Raw genomic sequence first — 22,473 nt, 5'->3', positions numbered from 1 at the left:
ATTGAGGAAATTGGAAAATCAATAGGGAAAGAATGTGATGTTTTGAGTTCAGCAAGTACAATTGAATCTAACCTTTTTGATTTGAATGTTGCAGAAATTTCTTCTACTGAAAGTGCCAAGTCACTTCCATCTGTGGAGCAGTCTCCCACACTAGAGGTTAAACCATTGCCAGAGCATCTGAAATATGCCTATCTAGAGGCAAATGAGAAGCTCCCAGTGATAATCTCCACCAAGTTAAATACTAATCAAGAGGAGAAACTCCTAGAAATGATAAAGAGGCACAAGAAAGCTATAGGCTGGACCCTTGCTGATATTCCTGGAATCAGCCCTTCTCTTTGCATGCACAAAATATTATTGGAGGAGGGTGCTAAGCTAGTAAGGCAGCCTCAGAGGAGGGTAAATCCCATCATTTTAGATGTGGTGAAGAAGGAAGTCACCAAGTTGTTGCAAGCTAAGATTATCTACCCTATATCAAATAGCACTTGGGTCAGCCCGATCCAAGTGGTTCCCAAGAAATCTGGACTCACTCTGGTCAGGAATGAGAAGAATGAGTTGATACCCACTAGAGTCCAGAACAGTTGGAGAGTCTGCATAGACTACAGGAGGCTTAACCAAGTGACCTGGAAGGATCACTTCCCATTGCCTTTCATTGATCAGATGCTGGAAAGGTTGGCTGGTAAGTCTCACTATTGTTTTCTTGATGTTTTTTTTGGTTATTTTCAAATTTGCATAGCATCTGAAGACCAGGAAAAAACTACTTTTACATGTCCTTTTGGCACTTTTGCCTATAGGAGAATGCCCTTTGGCTTGTGCAATGCTCCAGGAACATTTCAAAGATGCATGCTTAGTATTTTTTCTGATTTAGTGGAGCATTGCATAGAAGTCTTTATGGACGATTTCATGGTGTATGACCCATCTTTTTCTGCATGCTTGGTTAATTTAGAAAAAGTTTTGAAAAGATGTATTGATACTAACCTTGTACTAAATTTTGAAAAATGTCATTTCATGGTAGAGCAAGGTGTAGTATTAGGTCATATCATATCTGAAAAGGGAATTAAAGTAGATCCTGCAAAACTTGATGTTGTTGCATAACTCTTGCCAACATGGGTTTGGAGATGAAAAAGAAGTATGAGAAGTATTGGGATCAAGTGGAACACATAAACCAGCTTCTTTATTTTGGAGTGATTCTTGATCCTAGATACAAGTTGACTTATGTAGACTGGTCTTTTAAAGACATGTATCCAGAAGACGCTGATTTGGTAAGGAAACTATCTATTGATGTCAAACATAAAATTTTTCAATTGTATGCTTGGTATGCTGCCCTGCATGAGCGAAAACATAGAGCTACACAATCTTCTCATGTTTCTTCAGAAAATAATCCAGTTCAAACCTCTACTCCTCAAGTTGTAGCCTGTTTTGCAAGGGCCGATGCTTACCATTAACATTTAAGAGAGAAAAGTTCAATTGATGAGAAAAATGAACTTGAGAGATATCTTGCTGAATCATGCTTGAGTTTTAATGATAAATTTGATCTTTTATTATGGTGGAAACAAAATAGTAAACTTTTTCCAATATTATCCACTTTGGCAAGAGATGTACTTGCTGTTCCAGTTTCAACTGTTGCATCTGAAAGTGCGTTTAGCACTGGGGGTAGGGTGTTAGACAGTTTTAGAAGTTCCTTATCTCCACAAATGATCGAAGCGCTCGTTTGTAACCAAAATTGGTTAAAATCTTCTCATTTCCAATTTAAGGATAAGGACATCAATGAGGACTTTGAAATTTCAGAGATTGTTATAGCAAGTAGTTTATTATTGCTGTTTTTGGTAATTTAATAAATAAAAATGCTATTTGCTGTTTTTGGTGATTGAATATTTTTTTTGGCTTGATCTCATGCATTAAAGACTTGTCAATTATTGGAGAAGTTGCACCTATGGCTGGAGAGATTAGACCTAAAAGTTCTACTGGTCTATCTCAGCCAATTAATATTAGCTAAAGTTGCCTATCGGGTAAGTTGTTTATTTCTTTTTAACATACTACCTTTGTTTATTTATTTATTTTTACTTAACTTTGTTTTTGTAACTTTTTGCCTTGGTATTGTATTTTTTTTTTTTTAGCAATGACTTTGTGGAGCTTGAGATATGAAAAGGCTATTTTGAATACATGCTATTTTTTGGATGGAATATCAATTGGGTTTATTTTGGATCAAGGACTATATGAAATCCTTGAGGACAAAGTGCAGCTTCTTGTTTTTTCATTTTAACATTGTCAAATATGCAAAGTGATTTTCTAAACCAATTCTGAGATGATCTCTAATTTATTTTTATGCAGATATTTTTTGCTTTTGTTGAATTAGTTTGGACAGGAACCATTCAAGCCTATTTACTTTATGTTATTGATAGTAAGATGATGCTCCTTTTCTACTAAATACATTCATGTATTAATTTGTAATATGCATGTCACTTTTTTTTGTTTCCAGCTATCTTATAAATTTCACTTTTATACTCTCAGCTTGAGGGTCATTTTGAAACCCAAGTCAAGATTTGTTTCATCACATCACATCATCATTCTTAGCATTTGCAACCATCATGAATAGGTAAATGACTCATTTCCTTCCAATATTCATTCTTTTCATGTGTTGAACTTTATTGCAAGTTAAATTCATTAACCTATCAAGGATTTTATCACTATTTTGTAGTTTTTCTCCATGAATTTACAAATAGGAAGCCAAATGAAAGCTAATTAAGGAGTTAGAGGAACTTGTCTTTTGCTAATCAATGTGTTGTCAATTAATATTGATTCTGTTGATTTAGTATTTTAATTGATTAGTTTTCCTGCACTATTTGAAAAGAGGTGTTATGTGTACTTATTTTATTTGTGGACTAAATTTAGGACCCAATTGATATTTCTAATTTTTCCATCTTGAAATGCATGTGCATGAATAAATGTGGACATGTTATTATTTCATTTAAAATTTGCTATATATGGTAGATTTGAATTTATTATGATTTTAGTTCTATTTTTAACTGAATTATGACTTGATTTTAATATAAAAATTTATTATAATATATTTTTTGTCATACGTTTTTTTTAAATTCTTATGTACTATAATCTGTTGGGAAAAAATATACAATAAAAAAAATTAAAACTAGACTTAAAAATGAACAAATAAGGTTTTTAATAGTTTTTGATAAAGAAATCATTTTACGCTCAAATTTGATTAAACTGCTTGTCCGACTGCTTAAACCGTAACCCGCTTAATCTGAAATTTATTTAACCCGACCTATTAAATGGACGGTTACGACTTTAATAATTCATAAGTCGGTTTGAGCTTTTTTAGTTTATTTGCATCCGAAACCGACCGAACTAACCGAATAGACAGCCATAGGCACCCTGATACCCTGACATTGTTAATTTTCTTGTCGCAGGAGTTTTTCCAGAAGGTGCACCAAAAGCTAAAAAGGATAAGATAAGGAGTGATGCCAAACATTATGTTTGGGATGACCCTTATTTATGGAAATTTTGCAGTGAACAAGTCATTAGACGATGTGTGCCTAAGAAAGAGACCACATCTATACTGCAGTTCTGTCATGCCTCAGCTGTAGGAGGTCATCAAGGACCCCAGAGGACTGCAAGAAAAGTATTGGATGCAGGATTGTATTGGCCTTCCATTTTCAAGGATTAATGACAAACATATTCCACCTGTGAAAGATGCCAAAGAGCAGGCAGAGTAATTACCTGGAGACAGGAGATACCCCAGCAACCCATCCTGTATTGTGACATCTTTGATGTATAGGGTATTGATTTTATGGGACCATTCCCTTCCTCTTTTGATTTTCTTTATATACTTCTTGCTATTGATTATGTCTCAAAATGGGTGGAAGCTAAGGCCACTAGGACTAATGATGCTAGAGTTGTTGCAGATTTTGTCCGTAGCAACTTGTTTTGTAGGTTTGGAATCCCTAGAGCCATCATTAGTGATCAAGGGAGTCACTTCTGTAATATGACAATGGAATTATTGTTAAAGAAATATGAAGTTGTACACAAAGTTTCCATTGCTTATCACCCACAGACAAATGGGCAAGCTGAACTCTCTAATAGAAAAATCAAGAAAATACTTGACAGAGTAGTGCAGCCCCATAGAAAAGACTGGAGCCGCAGGCTTGATGATGCCTTGTGGGCACATAGAACTGCGTTTGAGACACCCTTGGGAATGTCACCATATAGGGTAGTCTATGGAAAAGTCTGCCACTTACCAGTTGAGGTGGAACAGAAAGCCTACTGGGCAGTAAAGACTTGCAACATCCATTATGACTCAACTGGAGAACAAAGCAAATTACAACTGCAAGAGTTGGAAGAGCTATGTCTTGAGGCATATGAGAACTCTAGAATTTACAAGGAAAAGACTAAACAATACCATGACAAGAAGATTTCAAGCAAAGAGTTCTACATTGGTCAAAAGGTCCTCTTGTTCAATTCTCGCCTCAAACTCATGTCCAGAAAGCTCAAATCAAGGTGGCTTGGACCCTTCACTGTTACAAAGGTATTTTCCTATGGTGCAGCGGAAATCATAAATGACTCCACTAGTAAAAGCTTTATGGTGAATGGACACCGGTTGAAGCCATTCTTGCAAAATTTAGTTACCTTGGAGGAAGTTGAGGAGATTGAACTACACTCACCATGCACAAATCTCTCCTACAACCTATGGCCTAAGTAATTCACTTCACACGTTAAGCTAGTGATGTTAAAGAAGCGTTGTGTGAGAGGCAACTCACAATGATCTTAGAATTTTAGTTATTTTTCTGCAATAAATGTTGGTCTTGCATTTGAGCCTTTCTATTGTTACTTAAACATCACTTTATGCGCTTTGTCTCAACATTTGACATGGTTTTTCTGCATAATTCTCATTTTTGCAGGGTAAGATTGTGATTATAGGGGCTAAGTACTGCACATAGTCAAGGAAGTATGGATGCAGTAGGATGGTAAATATTTTTCAGGCTTAAGGCAATCACTTTGGTAAGAAAACAAAAGATAATCCTGAAAGTAATCACTTTAAGCTCTAACTTGCATATTCACTCTCTGTAGTGAGCACTCTCATAGTTGATAGTGATTACTTTTATTGCATGTAACGACAAGTAGGTGCGCGTGTTCACTCTCATTTGTCATAGTGTTCACTTTCATTGATGAAGCTCTCTGGAGTGTTCACTCTTAAAAAGTCACAGTGAACACGCGCAATGCTCGTTACTACTTTTGCAATTGGGCGCCTCTGGAGTGTTCACTCTTAAAAAGCAGAGTGAACACGTGCAACTCTAATATACCAAAATCTTTTGCATGTGTTCACTATCAATTTTTGAGAGTAAGCACTCTAGTTATATATATATATATATATATATATATATATATATATACAGTGCTCACTCTCTCACACACCCTCACCCCATTTCTGAGCGCCCCTCACTTCTATTCTCGAATCCCTTGCCTCTCCTCACTCGTATTTGGTTTCTTGCACCAAGGATTTAGTTTGCTTACACCTTTCTTGCATTCTGCACAGCTGATTCAGGTAATCCTTTACCCCTCATTCTCTTGCACTAGGATTCCTTGCTGTGAAATTAGGGATTTTGAAATTGTAACCTCCTGGACTGTAATCACATGATTTAATTTGTAATCCCACAGGTGTTTCTGCAATTGAGACATAATGGAAACATTTAATTGCATGAAATTGCAAAATTGTGGCCATTTCAAACCCTAGGATAGTTACCCCGTCTGCAAGAGTACTTACTTTGAATGTCCTGAATTAGAAACTTCTAGACTGAAATTGATAATTCCAAGTTGTAGTTACAAGCATATTTGTATGATTGAAGGATGATGGGAGCATTTAATTTGATTCTTTGTTCACTTTAGAAATGTTGAACCCTAAGGTAGCCACTCCCGCCTGCAAAAATGCTTAATTTGAATATTCTGCTATGTTGGTGCTTATCCTAGGGCTGTTTTGGGGGTGTCTAATACCTCATTCGTGCTGTATTTCCTAAATTTACAGCTTATTACACAGTTCCTTTTTGTGATTCTGGTTGACTTGGTGACGAATAACTCCCCATCATGTTTACTGGCATATGCAATAGTAACTGTTTAGTCTGCAAAAATAGTGTGTCATTTGGGGAATATCTGATGTTTTACATGTTCAAATATTTTGCCAATGCTACACATTCCATTGTACACGCACAACCAACCTTGATCACCTCTTTCATATTGTTGGAATTCTGCATGACCTTACATTGAACACACATCAATTTCCTGCGTACACATTGAGAAAGAGGTCACCTTGTTGTCGAATTGCATTCATTGTCTGTATGTGCATTTTCTGACACCTGAAGAATTCCTTTGAACTTTAATCCATATGCCTTGTCTACTTGATTTCTTTTTGAATTCTGCTGCCTGCCACTTGACAGAGCTGGAATCCTTCTACATATCTGTACAAATATGGCATATTTGCATCCACACATGCACCAATTTTTCTGCACACTGTTTACTGTCAAGACTGCCCTTTTGAATTGATTTGTTTTAACTTTTCTGCTTCACTTAGTTGCTGCCTCATATTTCAGAGTAGTTACTGTCATTCCCTGTAGTGAATACTTTGAAAGAGCAAAACCTCATAGTACTCACTTTGATACCCACTTTCACTTTGAATCTAATGATAGTTGACTTTAATGCTTATAACTGTTTCTTTTTACAACCAACTCGCTATTTCTTTTCATTCCCCTGCAGCAATATGGTGAATACTCCAAGGAAGAACACCCCTAGACCCAAGAGAGCCAGAACTGCTGGAGCATCATCATCCAGGCCTCCTCTTGCACATGACCCAAAGTTTAGATCCTTGGCTCATGAGGAATACTTCAGAACCAACATCTTGCGAAGGCAGATAGTGCAGGATCGTAATTTTGAAATCCAAGAGGGAACATGCACTCAATTTCAGGAAGAAATTTAGAGGCGGGGCTGGGAGCTTTTTACCACCTGTGCTGAAAATGGGTGGAAGGAGATCACTCAGTAATTTTACGCTAATGCAATGAGGGTGAAAGGAGACCAACTGCCCCTCAGACACACCATGGTGCGAGGTGTGGAAATTGATTTTTCCTCATCCAACATTCAGAGGATTCTGAACATACCTTCAGTGGAGAGGCGAGCTAGACAACTTGATTTTTCCATATTCAGCTATCTGGAAGAGAAGGACTACAAGCCCATACTCTAGGCAATCTGTAAACTAGGGAAAAATTGGGAGTTTGACATGCAGCTCATGCCCAAGAATTTGACCACAAAACACCTCCTTCCACCAGCCAAGGTGTGGAGCTTTTTTCTTTTGAGCTCTTTCATGCCAGTGTGCCATTCATCTACACTAGCTGTCAAGAGAGCTGAACTTATCTATGCCATCCTCACTGACATGCCCATCCATGTGGTAGACATTATTAGTAACTTCATCATGGGAATCTTAAGCACCAAGAAGGACTCTCTTGCATTCCTATCCATTATCACCATGCTCTGCCAGGATGCTGGGGTAGACATAGGTGAATACCAGCAGAGAATTAAAGCAGCCCCATGCATATCCACAGCCATGGTGAAAGACATTTTTCATGCTAAGAAGAAGACTGCTGACCCCAGGCCTCTCCCTACCTGCTGAATATAGGAAGAGAACCCAGTTGAACCTCAAAGCACAAGTCAAGCAAATAGCACTGAGGTAGGATGCGATCCATGCTGGCTAGAAATCAATGCTGACCCTCCTGGAAACTATGTCGCTTAACATAGGAAAGAAGCTGGGCATGATATTAGAACAAATTTATGACACCCTTACATTCACTGCACCTTTCCTCATAGCAGCAGTTAACCAAGATTTACCTCATTTCACAGCCACCACCCATGCACCTGCAGCTGAGAAAGATAGCAGCTCCAGTTCTCCAGAGGAGGAAGAGGATGATGAGGATAATGACAACCTTTCATCCTCCAGCTCAAATGAAGATCTCATTTAGCTCCACTTTCCCTTATGTCATTTATATTTATGCAATTTCTAGTTTATTTCCCTGTATTTAGTAACTACTACTTTCCCAGTAATTATCGTACTTTGCCATCTTTAGTACCATCTCTCCCTTTATTTTCTTGCATCACCCCCTTGAACAATATTTGACGCTTTCATATATACTATTTGTAGTTTAATTACCATTATTATACTCTGTGCTGAATCCACTATGCGTCTTTGTGCAGAGAATGCCCTCAGTAACATCAAGAGGAGCATGAATTTGATCTCTGGGTGTGACTCTGAAAGGGGGTGATCTCTCTGCCTCTGTTTCACATTGTCTTAGTCTGTTTTTCCTGCATAGTTCATAGATAAAAAATACAAAAAAAAAAAAATATTGTCATTATTTCTTTATTTTTAATGAAGTTCAGTTTTGTAATTCTAATTTTATATTCTGATTGCACTTCCCATTCAACTCTCAATCATTCTCTATTTTGTAAATAATCACCATTCCTACCATACCGAGCATATTTTCTTGTAAGGTGAACTATACTCATATGTTGCTAAGTAATTATCATCTTTTACCATGGTAGAGGATTGAGCCTTAAATTTCTTTTCTATGTGCACATTACATGTACTTTTGCATCTATCCTCTAGAACTTGCCTTGTTTCTTAATTGAATATGCATTGTGCAATTTTTCATCTAGATGATTGAGGCCTTCTTTGCACATACCCACCCACCTTAGAACACCCTTGCACCTAACTTCCCTTGTTCTACATTCCCTTCTTTTACCCAACTTAGTCTGCAAACATAATTTTCTTCCCTTAAGAGAGGCACTTCTTTTGAGTTGCATCAAGAGTGATTGCAAGAAACTAAGTTTGGAGTGATAATTGTGACTGTAGTTGCTTGAGGACAAGCAAGATCTTAAGTTTGGGGTGGTGAGCATTATACATGTCAATATTACATATAAAAAAAATGCTTGAATTTGAAGAAAAGAATGATTGCCAAAGTCCAATAAATTACAAAACTGAATGAATGGAAGAAAAAGAAAAACAAATAGAAATACAGCAAGGCATTTTGATAGAAGAAGAATTCCACATTAGGCAAAATAATGAAAAACATAGTGAAAGATTGTTTGAACCTCACAAACTGCATCATCTAATACATTCCATTCTAGTTGTTGTACTCATTCACTCAAAGGAATTCCCTCCTCTTATAAACCCACTTGAGCTTTTGTTCTTCATTGATAAAAAAAAATTGAACCTAATCTAACCACATTTGTGACTAACAAAACCCTTATGATAGCTGGTTCATTGTATCTAGGCAAAGGAGATTGAGAATATGGGCAAGCATATGGTAGGGTGAGGCAAAATGTATGAATTGAGAGAAACACTTAGCCTGAAACATTAATGAGTGAAGAGTGAAACACTATGCTGTGAGCTGGATGATTTCTTTGCATTGTATGGATTGCATGAAACCTTGCTGGATTTTTGTTTCAGTTTAATGGAACTTTGCATGAAAATAATTGATATGAGTGTGATTGCTTTGTCGAATGAATCCATGATTTTGGAAATATTGGAAGTGCTTATTGGAGTCTAAGATTGGAATGGAAATCTTTGAGAAATTTTTTTTTGGGATAAATCCAACCCTTTACGTTCAATTTTCTTGAGTTTTGATTTACTTGAGGACAAGCAAAAGTTTAAGTTTGGGGTTGTGATGAATCCATACTTTATAGATATTTTGTCTAGTTTTTTTATAGAGTTTTAATAGGAAAAATAGACTTAGAGATTGTAAATAACATAAAAACCTCATTTAGGTCAAATATTATAGCTTTCCTAATTTTTGTCTTATTTTCGCTAATTTTTGTGAATATATTTTATAATTTTGATCATTTGAATAATTGTGCAGGAAATTCTAGACAAATTTCATGAATTTTTGGCTCTAGGAGAAAATATGAACTGAGAGTAATCACTCTCAGGTACCATAGTGATCACTCCAGGGAGTTGATTACAAGGGATAGGCCAAAGTAACAACTTTTAGAAGCAGCAGTGATCACTCCAGAGCTAAGAGAACCACCAGTGCCTGCGCGTAAACACTCTCAGAAGTGAGAGTGATCACTCTAAAAAGCTCCAGAATCACAGAGTCTTGCGCGTAATCACTCTCAGAAGTGAGAGTGATCACTCTAAAAAGGGAAAAATCTGAAGTTGTTGCGCATAATCACTCTTGTTTACAGAGTGATCACTATGAGGCCATGTCAGACTTAGTATATATAGATTTTTAGAAATTATGGTGCAGATCTTTTCACAATTTTAGATTCTTTTGCCACTTTGGGAGCATTTTACAGAGCTTAGGATCCTTGGATGACAGCCAAGGCCAATCTTAGGGCTTGATTTACAATTTCTCTTCACTTTTCTTTAATTCTTGCATTAATGTCATTGAATTCCCTTTGTTTTCATCTTAAATTTGTAAGACTCATCCTCATGGAGGGCTAAACTTTCTTGTAATCCTTAGTTAGTTTATGATTCTTGAATTCCTGGGTACAAATGTCAATATAATTCTCTTTCCCTTATGAATTTATATTTCCCAACTCTTGAATTGAATTAATGTTTGAATGAGGGAGACATTGCTTAATTAACCTTAATTTCTTTTAATGAAATTCTTAACTTAGTTTACTTAATCCTAAGTTAATTTCTAAGGTTGCATAATCTTAGGGAAAAGAGTTGGAGCCCATGTAAATTGCTTAATTCGTATGGGACTTTAAGGTTAATTCTTTCTTTTTGAGTTACCCTAATTCAGAGAAAGAGGAAAACTATTGAATCTTGAGAGGGATAGGGATAGAATTACATAAACAAACTAAGGATTGCACATTTCGTTGATTGGACTCATTAATTTTATCACTTGCCTTTACATTAAAATTGGAATCACACAAAACTCCCTTGTTTTAATTGCTTTTATAGTAAATGTTTACAACATGTTCAATGTATGTTACAAACCAAAGTCATCGGAGACAACCTAGGCTTGCATCCTAGAAAACATAAATTTTTCTGCATATTTTGATGAAGGTTGACAACAAATCTTTATGCAAAACGAAAATCCCGTTCATCAATATGATGATGTTGATGTTAAAAATGCATGATATTTAGTTTTTTTTATTTGATGTTATATTGAGAGAATATTAGAAGTTGAGAGTGAAATATAGAAAATTTAATTTTAAAAAAGTATATTAAACTTAAATGAGAGTAAAATGAATTAGAGGAATTGTTAAAATTTAAAATAACCTAATAGATTTAGAATTTTTTTCGTTTAGACAATTGAAGAATAACTAAAACACTAGAGAAAATTAATCTTAAATTCAAGAATGATATTAAACTAAATAGTAAAAATATTTTTATGAGAAAAGAAAGTGATGAAAAAGTTTTAACAAAGATTTAAAATGTTATATGATAAATATAATACCCTATTGTATTTAGTTTATGTTTAAGTCATAATTACTAAATATAGTAATTACATTACAGTAATAATTTTTTTTATTATTTCATTACATTTTTATATGATTAATTCATTTTACGTTGATTTAGTAGTAATTATCGGATGTATAAAAGAGTGAGATGTTATAAAAATAAAAAGCAAATTGAATATGGAATAACCTAGATAACTGTAATAATTAATTTAACTCGTACATTTTATAGAAAATTAACTATATATATATATATATATATTATATAGTACACCATCTTATTTTCATACAGTCAGGAATATATATGAGGACCACTACATACAAAAAGATCGGTGACCCATGTCGACAAAGTGAAGTTCTAAAATGTTCTCACAGGACAATTTAGAACAAGGTTAGTACAACTACTATCATGGCCCAGTAAACTATCCTACCAAAAGAGGGCCATTATGTACAAAGTTAGCTACTCCATTGACTGCTCAGACAAAAAGCCATTGGCCATAGCAGGCCCAACAGGAGTATAGTCGTTAGGTTCAAGAGAGGATAATGATGAGTTTGTAGTTTTTGATGAGTCACTATCGAATTCGAGTGGATCTCTGGAGATCACCCACAAAGGCGAAGTGGATATGGGTTATGTATAATCTGCAGGTGTAGGATGTGTCATAGACAGCGAAAATGCAAAATATGGAGTAGCAGGGTCGAACGAAGGATGAAAAGAGGTACAAAAATGTTCCTATTACAAAAAAATAAACCCTAAAACGACACGAGCCAACTATATATAGGAAGTCAAAAGTAGGATCATAGTGTAGCTGCATATCTAGGAACTCAATTTAGATCACTACTGTTACATCCATCATGTAGATCTGAGAATGAAATAGAAACTAAGTAGGGTGAGAATTTTTAAAATTCTCAGTAGGGCTATGTACTTCTATGTTGACATCACTTTTATTCTCAGTTACTTCAATTTTTATTTAAATAAAGGGTTGCTAAACTAATAAGGTAATCTTTCAATTATGATTATTGAAAATATGGTTTGAAGCAAAGTAAATTTTATGTCTAACATTAGTAGTACACAAGATCATAATGATTATGATACACATATATAAGTAATTAAATAAATAGTCAAAAGACTCAACATGAATCATATATGTGACATAATAATACTTAAAGTTGTAATTGAAAGCAACATAAAAATGAACTACTATTAATTAAAATAGTTTAAATCACATAACAATGTACTTAATTGTTATACAAGTTTCTATCCTTGGTCCCCTGGGAGTTCTTAGCCATAAAACTCTTGGGTAATAGTTTGCTTATCAAGACTGAGCTCGTTCCTATATAAGATTTTCCAGGTTTACTTTTCTTAACACTCACACTAACTTATTCCCCTTAACTTTTTATCTGGGGCTGACCCAAGTGATATAGGACTTGCTTATAACTTCCAATTCTTCTTAAACTTTCATAACTTTCATATTGTACCTCACATATCTCTTTGAAATTTTACAATTTATTCATAACTCTTACAAAATTTATATATTATAGCATAACGGATCATGTTTACTTTCCTATGAATAGTGCCAACTAGCAAACAGACATTCATATATATCATAGCAAATAAATAAGTAAATAAATAAAACCTTTAGGTTCATGATTCTGTCCTTAAATGGATAAATTTTGCCCTGTTTTATTTTTACTACATTTATTACTATATGACTTTAATAGACCTGAATTTTTTACGTATTGAAGCCCTATTTGTATAGTTTCTAACATATTTGGTCCCATTCAATTTTGACAACTACAACTTAAGATTTTTGCTTTTTACTATGACTTATCTTGTGATTATTCAGAACAACACTCAAAAATGATAAAACTCACTAAAATTTGAATTGTAAGTGTATGATTACCAAATTTATGTCATTTTAAAGTTAAGGGATGAAATTTTAATATAAAAAATGTTTCATTTCATTTGGTTAAATGGAACGCAAGTTATAAGGTTCTAAAATTTGTTGTTATAGATTGCTCTGTTTCTAACTTAACAGCACCACAGGTAACTTTGGAAAAATCTTGAGAACTGCTCAAATTGAATTAGACTCTAAAATTTTTATGATATAAACTAATAGATATTTTCTTTTTAAAAAAATTTGTTTCACCTAAATCCAAGTTATGTGGGACGAGTTATGTCTTATGTAAGTTTACCTGCCGAAAATCAAAATTTGAAACTTAGGGCAAACTTCAAAAATTCATAACTAATTCTATACTAATCCAATGGCTTAATAATTTATATGTATACAAAGATCTGGATATCTATTTTAAACTAAAAATATTTTTCATAATATTTAAATGGTGAAATATTCGGTCTACATAGTGAATTCGTACATAAGCCCTAAAGAATTTTTTTTTTAGACTTGCTATTTTCTTTCTTTTCCTGGTTTTTCTACTTGATCTAACTTCAATTCACCCAACCCACCATTAATCCAACTATACATCATAAAAAAAAAGATATCACATATATCATGGATTAAAAGATTTAAAAGATAAACTAGATAGTCACACACATCAACATAAACATATCAACAAAGATATAAACCTACCTCTTATGAGCACCAAATTGACTCCAAAAGATGTTTCTAACTTGCAAGTATGGATGAGCTTGAGAGAAAGTTTATAGAGGTAAGAAAAGGAGAAAATGGAGAAAAGAATGAGGGAGAGAAGTGACAAATTTATAAGGGGATGAGGGAGAGCAAATATACAAGTGGCCATGATGAATGGAGTTACTTGGCTAGTTTTGATTGGTTCATAAATCTTGTGGTCTCAAATGAGGCACAAGATTAATTATGAGCCATTGGATCAAGGTGTGGTGGATGGCTTCCTGATAGACGATGTCGAGTCAATATTAAAACAACTAAGTTTTCTAAAAGTTTTGTAGTATAGAGCCAAACCTAGGTCAATTCACGGAGACACATTTTTAGTCAAATTCAATTTTAGGTTTTGTTTTGAAGAATGCAAATAAGGTTTTTTGGGATTTTGAAAATTAAAAATTAATCAAATTAAATTAAATTATAGACAAAATTAAAGTGAGTAAAAGTGAATTAAAAAACATCAATCCATAAAATACCAATTTTGTGTAACTTCGACTATCACAATATCTAAAGATTTAAATCTGCGTTTGAATAATTACCTAATTCAATTATTAATTCAATCGAATATCCTAATTGAATACAGTTACAAATTAAATCAAATAATCATTTAACTTAATCCACATTAATTATCAAATTAGAGCATTAATCGAGTCCTAATTTGAATTTTAACAACAGAAAAGTCAATTACGATTGCAATACACAATTCTGAGATTAGAGAGAAAAGAGAACAAACTTAGAGCAATTTAGCGCAGAACTCAAGTCAAAATTACGACGTTTGGATTCCACGGATTGAACGAGAGGTTTAGCCTTCCATCGAAATGCTTATCCCATGCAAGAATGAGAAAAGAACAAGAAAGTTCGAGAGAAAGCAAAAATAAAGATTCTTATTTTGACCAATACTCAAAATCTCAAAGTGTCTAATCCCTTTCCAAATTTAGAACCTTATTAGTCTATTTATAGGTTCTAATTAAGTGCCTAATTTTGCAAAAATATTTAGCAAATCTGCCTCAACTTCAAAAAATCATAAAAATTTGAAAAGAACTCCAAATCTAGTGATCCATACATGCATTTTGAAGCCCTATATGTATAGAATCCAATGCAACTAGAATCAGCCAAAAATAATATCTATAAAAACATTTATGGCGAAAAGAGTAGTTAGAGGTTAGAATAACCGAAAATACAAAAATAAGGCATTTATTTGTAAGAAGCTCAATTTATTCAAATAACCAGAAAATGATAAAAACTCTAAAAATAAAGCATATGAAAAGTGTTTAATTAAAATAAAACTATAAATATAAACCTAAAATATGTCACATCAAATTCCCCCACACTTAAGATTTTGCACTCTGAGGCAAATCACAAAATCAAACATAGGGGACCTAAAACAAATTAGGCTATGTACAAAGCCCATCAAGTTCAAATATCATGGCTAGAATGGAAATTAATCCTTACACTTCAAATTGACAAATGAACTTATCAAATCAAGTGAACAAACCATAAGAGATAGAATCCTCACACGATATACTCTCAATCACTCAAGTGTAAAAGGTAAAGTGTGTCACTCAAAATGCACAACATGAAGCATGATCATCCATAAGCTTGCCCATTGCCTACTTCTCCACTAGAATTCACACATACACACAAAAATCAAGAGGACTTTTCTAGGTTATAAAGGGGCATAGTGAAGGTGGAAAAATTACAAAGGTAATCAAGCTTATACCAAATAGGATATAAGAACAATGGAGAATGAATCCAAAGAAAGCAAGCATGAAAGTAAATCCTCTAAACAAAAATATAATGTAATACAATCCAAAAACAATCCTTTTTTACTTTTGCTAGTCATCCAATGCTCCTTTTCCTCTTTATTGCTTACTTTTTCTTTTTCTTTTTTTCTTTGTTTATCCTCTTTTTTTTTTAGGAGCTACTTTTTCTTTTCTCTTGCATTTTCTAAAGTAATCTACTCCACACTTATTTCTATGATCATTCCCAAAATAATTTCAAAGTTCTTGTATCCCTTAAGATTGGGTCATTTTATTGTTTTACACCTTTGGCTTGAAATGAGCTAAGATCATAAGAAATAGGACAATTAGGCTCAAGGGGCTTAAACAATGGAAATAATGCAAGGTTGGCTTTTTGGTTAGTAGGTTGCAAGAAAGAAATGACACCTCTATCATGTTAATGCAAGCATATGGAAATATAGTCTAAAAAAGGCTCAAGGCATGTCTAGTGTCATACAACCATGAGTGCAATCACACAATAAAGGAAAGTAAAATGACATGATATTGTTATCTATATGGCTGAAAATCTCACAAGGTATGTATTCTATCACAAATAATCAAACACACAAGATATCAAAGTCTACCTATCAAACCGAAGAATGATTCAATCAATTGATCAAAGCTATGAAATAGTCACTTAATTAGACTAAGTACACACCAAAAACATAGTACTCCCCTTCACTTTAAATTAATATTGTCCTAAATGGAAAACACAATAATCATAAGGACAATTTAAACAATCCAATAAGTGAGAGAGGTAAGAAAACTCCTTATAAATCAGGGTAGGTGGCCAATTCAAAAGTGGCCTCCTCATATTCATGTTCCCTCAAGCCCTCATGAAATACCTTGAGCCAATGCCCATTAACTTTGAAGCTCCTTTGTGATCCCATATCCTGAAGTTTAACAACACCATAAGGAAAAACTTTAATAATAAGAAAGGGACCATCCCACCTAGATCTCAATTTAGCGGGCATCAACTTAAGTCTAGAATTATATTAAAGGACTTTGTCACCAATGTGGAACTCTTTACGCCCTATTTGCTTATCATGAAAAGCCTTGGTACGCTCTTTGTAGATGTTGGAGTTTCATATGCTTCTCTACGAATCTCTTCAAATTCTTGTAATTGAAGTTTCCTATGTGAGCCAACTGCCTCTATATCTAGGTTACATTGCTTGATCGCCCAGAATGTCTTATGCTCCACTTCTACTAGTAGATGACACGCCTTGTCAAAAACAACCCGATAAGAAGACATTCCTATGGTGTTTTGTAGATGGTTCTGTAAGCCCACACAGCTTCCTTCAAGCATATATTCCAACCCTTTTTGTTAGGTTGGACAGTCTTCTCCAAGATTTGCTTTATTTCCCGATTGGAGATCTCCGCTTGTCCGTTAGTCTCAGGGTGGTATAGTGTGGAAACTTTATATATAACTTTAAACTTCTGAAGTAAGGTAGCCATTGTGCGATTACAAAAGTGTGATCTTTAGTCACTGATTAATACTCTGGGAAATCCAATCCTGCAAAAAATATATGACTTTACAAAATCTACAACAACACGAGTATCATTAGTATGAGTGGCCTTTGCCTCCACTCACTTGGAGACATAGTCCACTGCTAACAAAATATAAGTATAGCCAAATGAAACAGGAAATGGACCTATAAAATCTAGACCCAATACATTAAACACCTTATAGAAAAGGAGAGATAGTTAGGGCATCTCATTCTAGCACGAGATGTTCCCAGTCCTTTGGCATCGCTCACATGTCTTACAGAAGTTATGTGCATCCCGAAACATGGTAGGCCATTATAGTCCAGAATTTAAAATCTTTCAGGCTGTACGTGGAGGTCCAAAGTGTCCACCACAAGCCAAGGAATGACAAAATCTAAGCACAGACTGGAACTCAAGTTCAGACACACATTGTTTGATAATCTTGTCACTGCACATCTTCCATAAGTATGAATCATCCTAAATATAGTATTTGAAATCACTTTTCAGCTTGGCAGCTTGAACTTTGGAAAAGTATGTTGGAATCTCCTTGGCAGCCAAATAATTCACCAAATCTACATACCAAGGATCATGCCCTCCAATGTAGTGAAGCTACTTATCTGGAAAGGTGTCTCTAATAGGGAGATCCTCCAGTGGCTACTGAATTATGCTCAAATGGTCTGCTACTAAGTTTTCTAAAACGTCCCTACTTCCAATAGTTCAATCTCTATTTTCTGATGCTTCTTAGGAAAATACCCAAGTTTTTTTTTTTCATAACATATATAAGAGTCAATTATGTCTAAAGCATCAACTAACTCTTTTACACAAAAGCACTAATATCATACATTGGCTAATATTATAGTGCTTAATAGGTTACAGAACCTTCTAAATTTCTTCTTGTCATTCAATTAATTACATCATAAAAGAACCAAAGGTCTACATAGTGACCCTTAAAAACAAATCACTAAACATTTAATTAGTTGCAACAATCTTAAGCTACTCCCTAGTTAGCTCATCACCTACTCCTTTGGTCCATCTAGAGGAGAGTCATTATGTATCCATAACATTGTCAAAAGACACAAAACAAAGAAGAGGGATGAGTACAAACCTTCATAAACAATAATAAAGGCAATACATATGCTTAAATGAACAAAACATCATTCAGGCATCAACGATATCAGACATCCCCATACTTGTGCTTAAATGAACAAAACAACATTCAAGTATTAAGCAATAATCATTCAATGTCTTTTGTCCGTGCATTCTCCATGGAGTAATTAATTAATTATCCAACATTTTATTTTCAGGTTGAGATTGGGAGTTTCATGTCTGCAATTCGGCTAGTGTCATAGGAACATCTTCTCCCTTTACCGGAGATAAAACATAAGTGCACAATTCTCATTTTATGATCACTATCAGCAGCCCACACTCAAACAATCTTGGTATGCTCTAGTGTCTGTCAGGATAGGCTAACAAAGTTTCCGCTGCCTACGACACAAGTTAGCTAGACTTGGTCCCTTGTATGTCTTGGGCATTCTCCTATCCCCTAGGGTAAGACCAACACTATTTGCTCCTTGTCTATATCGTGGCGTATTCAACCTCTTTCACAATCACAAACACAAATAATATCATAGCCATTAATTGTCTAACAGGCACATTATAACATCTCTATTTCAAGAGAATAATCAATTACATGGACATGGCTAATAATCAAAATTTTCCAAATTTCATGAACTAAATTGTAAAATTCATAACTAATTCGATACAAGCCCAAACATCATGAAATCACCAAGGTTTTCTTCCTTTAAATGTCTAATATAATATAAAATTACAGTCAAAATACAAAAGCTTCCAAAGAATTAATCAAAATTCAGTTTACCTCTGCTGTTCTCAGATCATTTAACTAAACAGCCAGCATATTGTAAAATTTATAATAAATTCAATTCTCATGAAAAACACATGAGATCAGTGATATTATTATCATTAGCATGTATATTTTCATGTAAAAATACTTCCAAAATAAAACTATTCCCAGACATCAATTCGTGCTTTAGTTTCTCAGTTCATGTCATAGAATAGAAAAATTTAACAACAACATATTAGAAAAATCATAATTTATTCAATTCATCATCAAAATTCATGAAATCCATGGAATTATTTCAATTTGGTTATCTAGTTTCCTATAAAAATATAATTAAAAATTTATGGCTTCCATATTCCAGAACAAGTCCTAAACATTCTCTGTCACTCTTAGTAACATACTTCTCAGAATTAGTCAAATAGAAAAGCCATAACTATTTTATTTTAAGTCCAAAACTCATCAAACTAGTGAGAATATTTCTCTTACAGTCTCTATTTTCATACAAAAATAATAATAAAATAATGACACTTATAAATTTTAAAATGAAAACAAGTTTCTCAGTAACATGCACAAAACGTTACTCTAATACAACAACATATTGAGAAAATCATAAGTATTTAAATTTAACTTCCATTTATGAAAACTCAGAGCGAATATTTTACTTATGAAGTCTAATTTTGTAAAAAAATATAAATAAAATAATATTATGGATGTAACTTAAGACAAAGAGAACTTATAGTGAGCTGTTCTTAGGAAATCATTCACACACATCATAATATTCAAAAAATCATATCTATTTTGTTTGAAATCCAAATCAAATGAAACCAGTGAGAAAAGTTCCATTAGTAAGTATATTTATATAAAAAAATAGAGGTAAAATAATGACACAGAGAGAAATTAAAACGAAATTGAATCGAGGCACACTGCTCCCAGAATACTATTTTCATGTAGCAGAAACTTAGAAAAATCATAAATAAATCAATTTAAATCCAAAAAAAATAAAACAAGTGGGAAAAGTTTCAAAATATAATTATACACATGAATAAAATACTAACAAAAATTTTTGCAAAGGTTTTCTCATATGTTACATTATTTGCAGTTTAGTCCTTTTACTTTATGTTAATTGCAAAAAGGTCCTTTTCTCAATCTTTTTGGTAATTCTTAGATAGTCCAGAACGTTTCTAATCAGCTTATGGGTCTTGCATCATGTCTTCACAAGTTCTAAAATATTCTCTTGGTTCTACCACACATGTGGTCAAGTGTCTTGCACTTTTAAGGTATATTTTAGTCTAAAATCATAGTCCATCATCATGTTAAGGTTCAATCTTTCAAATTTAATCTTAGATCACTATTTTCATCATATTTCTCATATATTCCAAAGGTTCCAAATATGTTCAAGGTTCCATAGGTCCTCCTCATAGTCATTTTCTAATTTTAGTCCATTTCTTATTAAAGTTTCATATGAAATCTTCAATAATGTCCCAAAAATACTTCTTAACTCCAATATAATCCAAACCAAAGAGAAAATCATATATCTTACTTAATTATCCTCAAATAAAATCACACAACATAGATCAAAGAGAAAAATTTCAGAATACACCCTTAGAAACAAATTTTGTAGAAAACTCATATTTATCCATGACAGAAAATATGCAATTTCGTAGAAAATTCTCAAAGTCCATCTAATCAATTCCAAAACCTAAATCCACATGAATATATCATGGGTTCATGAAAATAACACATATCAAACAAAGTCATTAACAAAATTTCATTAAAATATTGTTTTACAGTTAATTTCGGTGTTTCTGCAAAACTTTCTATTTTTTCTATTTTAGTGGTTTTTTTGTGTATTCTTTTTCCAATCAATTTTTCCTTCATATGTATACCAAGACCAAAAAATTTTCATCATACAAAAAGGGTTAAGGCTCCCCTTTGACTCAAAAATTCATTTAGCAAAGTATTCCCTTAATTTATGAAATAGTACTCCCCCTTGATTTTTGGTTGATTCTTGGCTTGATCTTTGGGAAGTCCTCTTTCTCTCCTTCTCTTACTCTTTTAATCCTTTTTAAATTGATCTTCCACCTCCTTTGGTCTCATCATCCACGTGATCAAGGCTTCCATCAAGAAAGTTGATTGCTTTGTGGATTTTGTGGGGTTTATTGTCTACTTTAGGACTTTTATGGTAAGTTGATGGATGATTCAACTTGGTGGAGTTCAAGAGATAGGTGTGGCACTGATTGTAGAAGTGTTTGAAGGTTGCTAAAGATTGTTAAGTTTGGAAAATCTCTCTCCCTTGCATGGTTGCTCTATTCTTATGTGAAATGGCACTTTACTTTGAATGGGTTTCTAAAATTTTGTCTTGGCTGAATTGTTGTGGGTGGCTTGCGACTAAATAGAAGAGTCTTAGGCAAGTATTTTTGCTTCACAAGGTGCCTCCTTATCGCTTCCCATCTATGTTCAAATTGCTCCCAAAGTTTCAAAGCATGGTTAGCAATTTTCCAAGTCATGATGTCATGTTTTATGACTTTGTACTTGTCCAATTTGATTCTAGTTCTTTGGTTTGCTAAGTCTAGTTTATTTCCTCTTAATTCCTCCAATTATTAGTTTCTTTGGAAGGATTTGGTCATGATTTAATGAGGAAATTCGGCAAGGGATAATGTATTGACTTAAGTCAATATTCCTTCATCATTTCTTGAAAGTTTAGATGACTCAAGCTCTTCTCTTATTGGCTCTTTCTCTCTTTCCTTTGGCCCCTCACGGTTATTCCCTCTTGTAACAAGTGTGGAGATTTAATTTGGGGTCCAATTGAAGCTTTTCTCATAAGACTACACATTGACATCTTTCCTAATGCCAAAATTGCCCTCCATCATAATTCTTGTCCTTAGATTCCTTATCCAATTGTACTCAAATCCTCTTGGTTGCTTTCTAATTCTTTTAGTTACTTTAGAATGTATCTTCTAGTCCCATTTGGCTGGGTAGTCACGGTTCCTAAGTTCAAAATTGGATGGAAATTGAGTCTTGCACTTATTTAAAATCTTAATCATGAAACCTTGACTTGCTTGACTTGCCTTTCTATCTTATTGGCTACTTCCTTCCAGCTTCTTTCATGCTTTATTTACTGGTCAATTGGCTTCTCTTTCAAGCCAAGAAAACGTGCAAATTGAATTGGGTTGGGTAGGTTACAAATTTTGCAAGTTTTTGGCACAAAATGGGCCATTTTCCACATCATATATGCACTGTTTTTGAGAAATTTGGTTTGAAT

At 33.8% G+C, this 22,473-nt stretch overlaps 1 protein-coding gene across 1 annotated transcript; it reads left to right on the top strand.

Annotated features, from left to right (window-relative positions):
- The first annotated feature begins 4,006 nt into the window (after window positions 1–4,006).
- Window positions 4,007–4,714, top strand: LOC113850922. Its single transcript, XM_027481436.1, has one exon. It carries the CDS (start codon window positions 4,007–4,009, stop codon window positions 4,712–4,714), a length of 708 nt encoding a protein of 235 aa, XP_027337237.1.
- Window positions 4,715–22,473: the final 17,759 nt, after the last annotated feature.

Source organism: Abrus precatorius, unplaced genomic scaffold, assembly GCF_003935025.1.
Source record: "Abrus precatorius isolate BTA unplaced genomic scaffold, Abrus_2018 Scaffold9, whole genome shotgun sequence".
Taxonomy (NCBI): Eukaryota; Viridiplantae; Streptophyta; class Magnoliopsida; order Fabales; family Fabaceae; genus Abrus; species Abrus precatorius.
The sequence above is the reverse complement of the archived record's forward strand: the minus strand, read 5'-3'. Positions and strand labels throughout refer to the sequence as shown.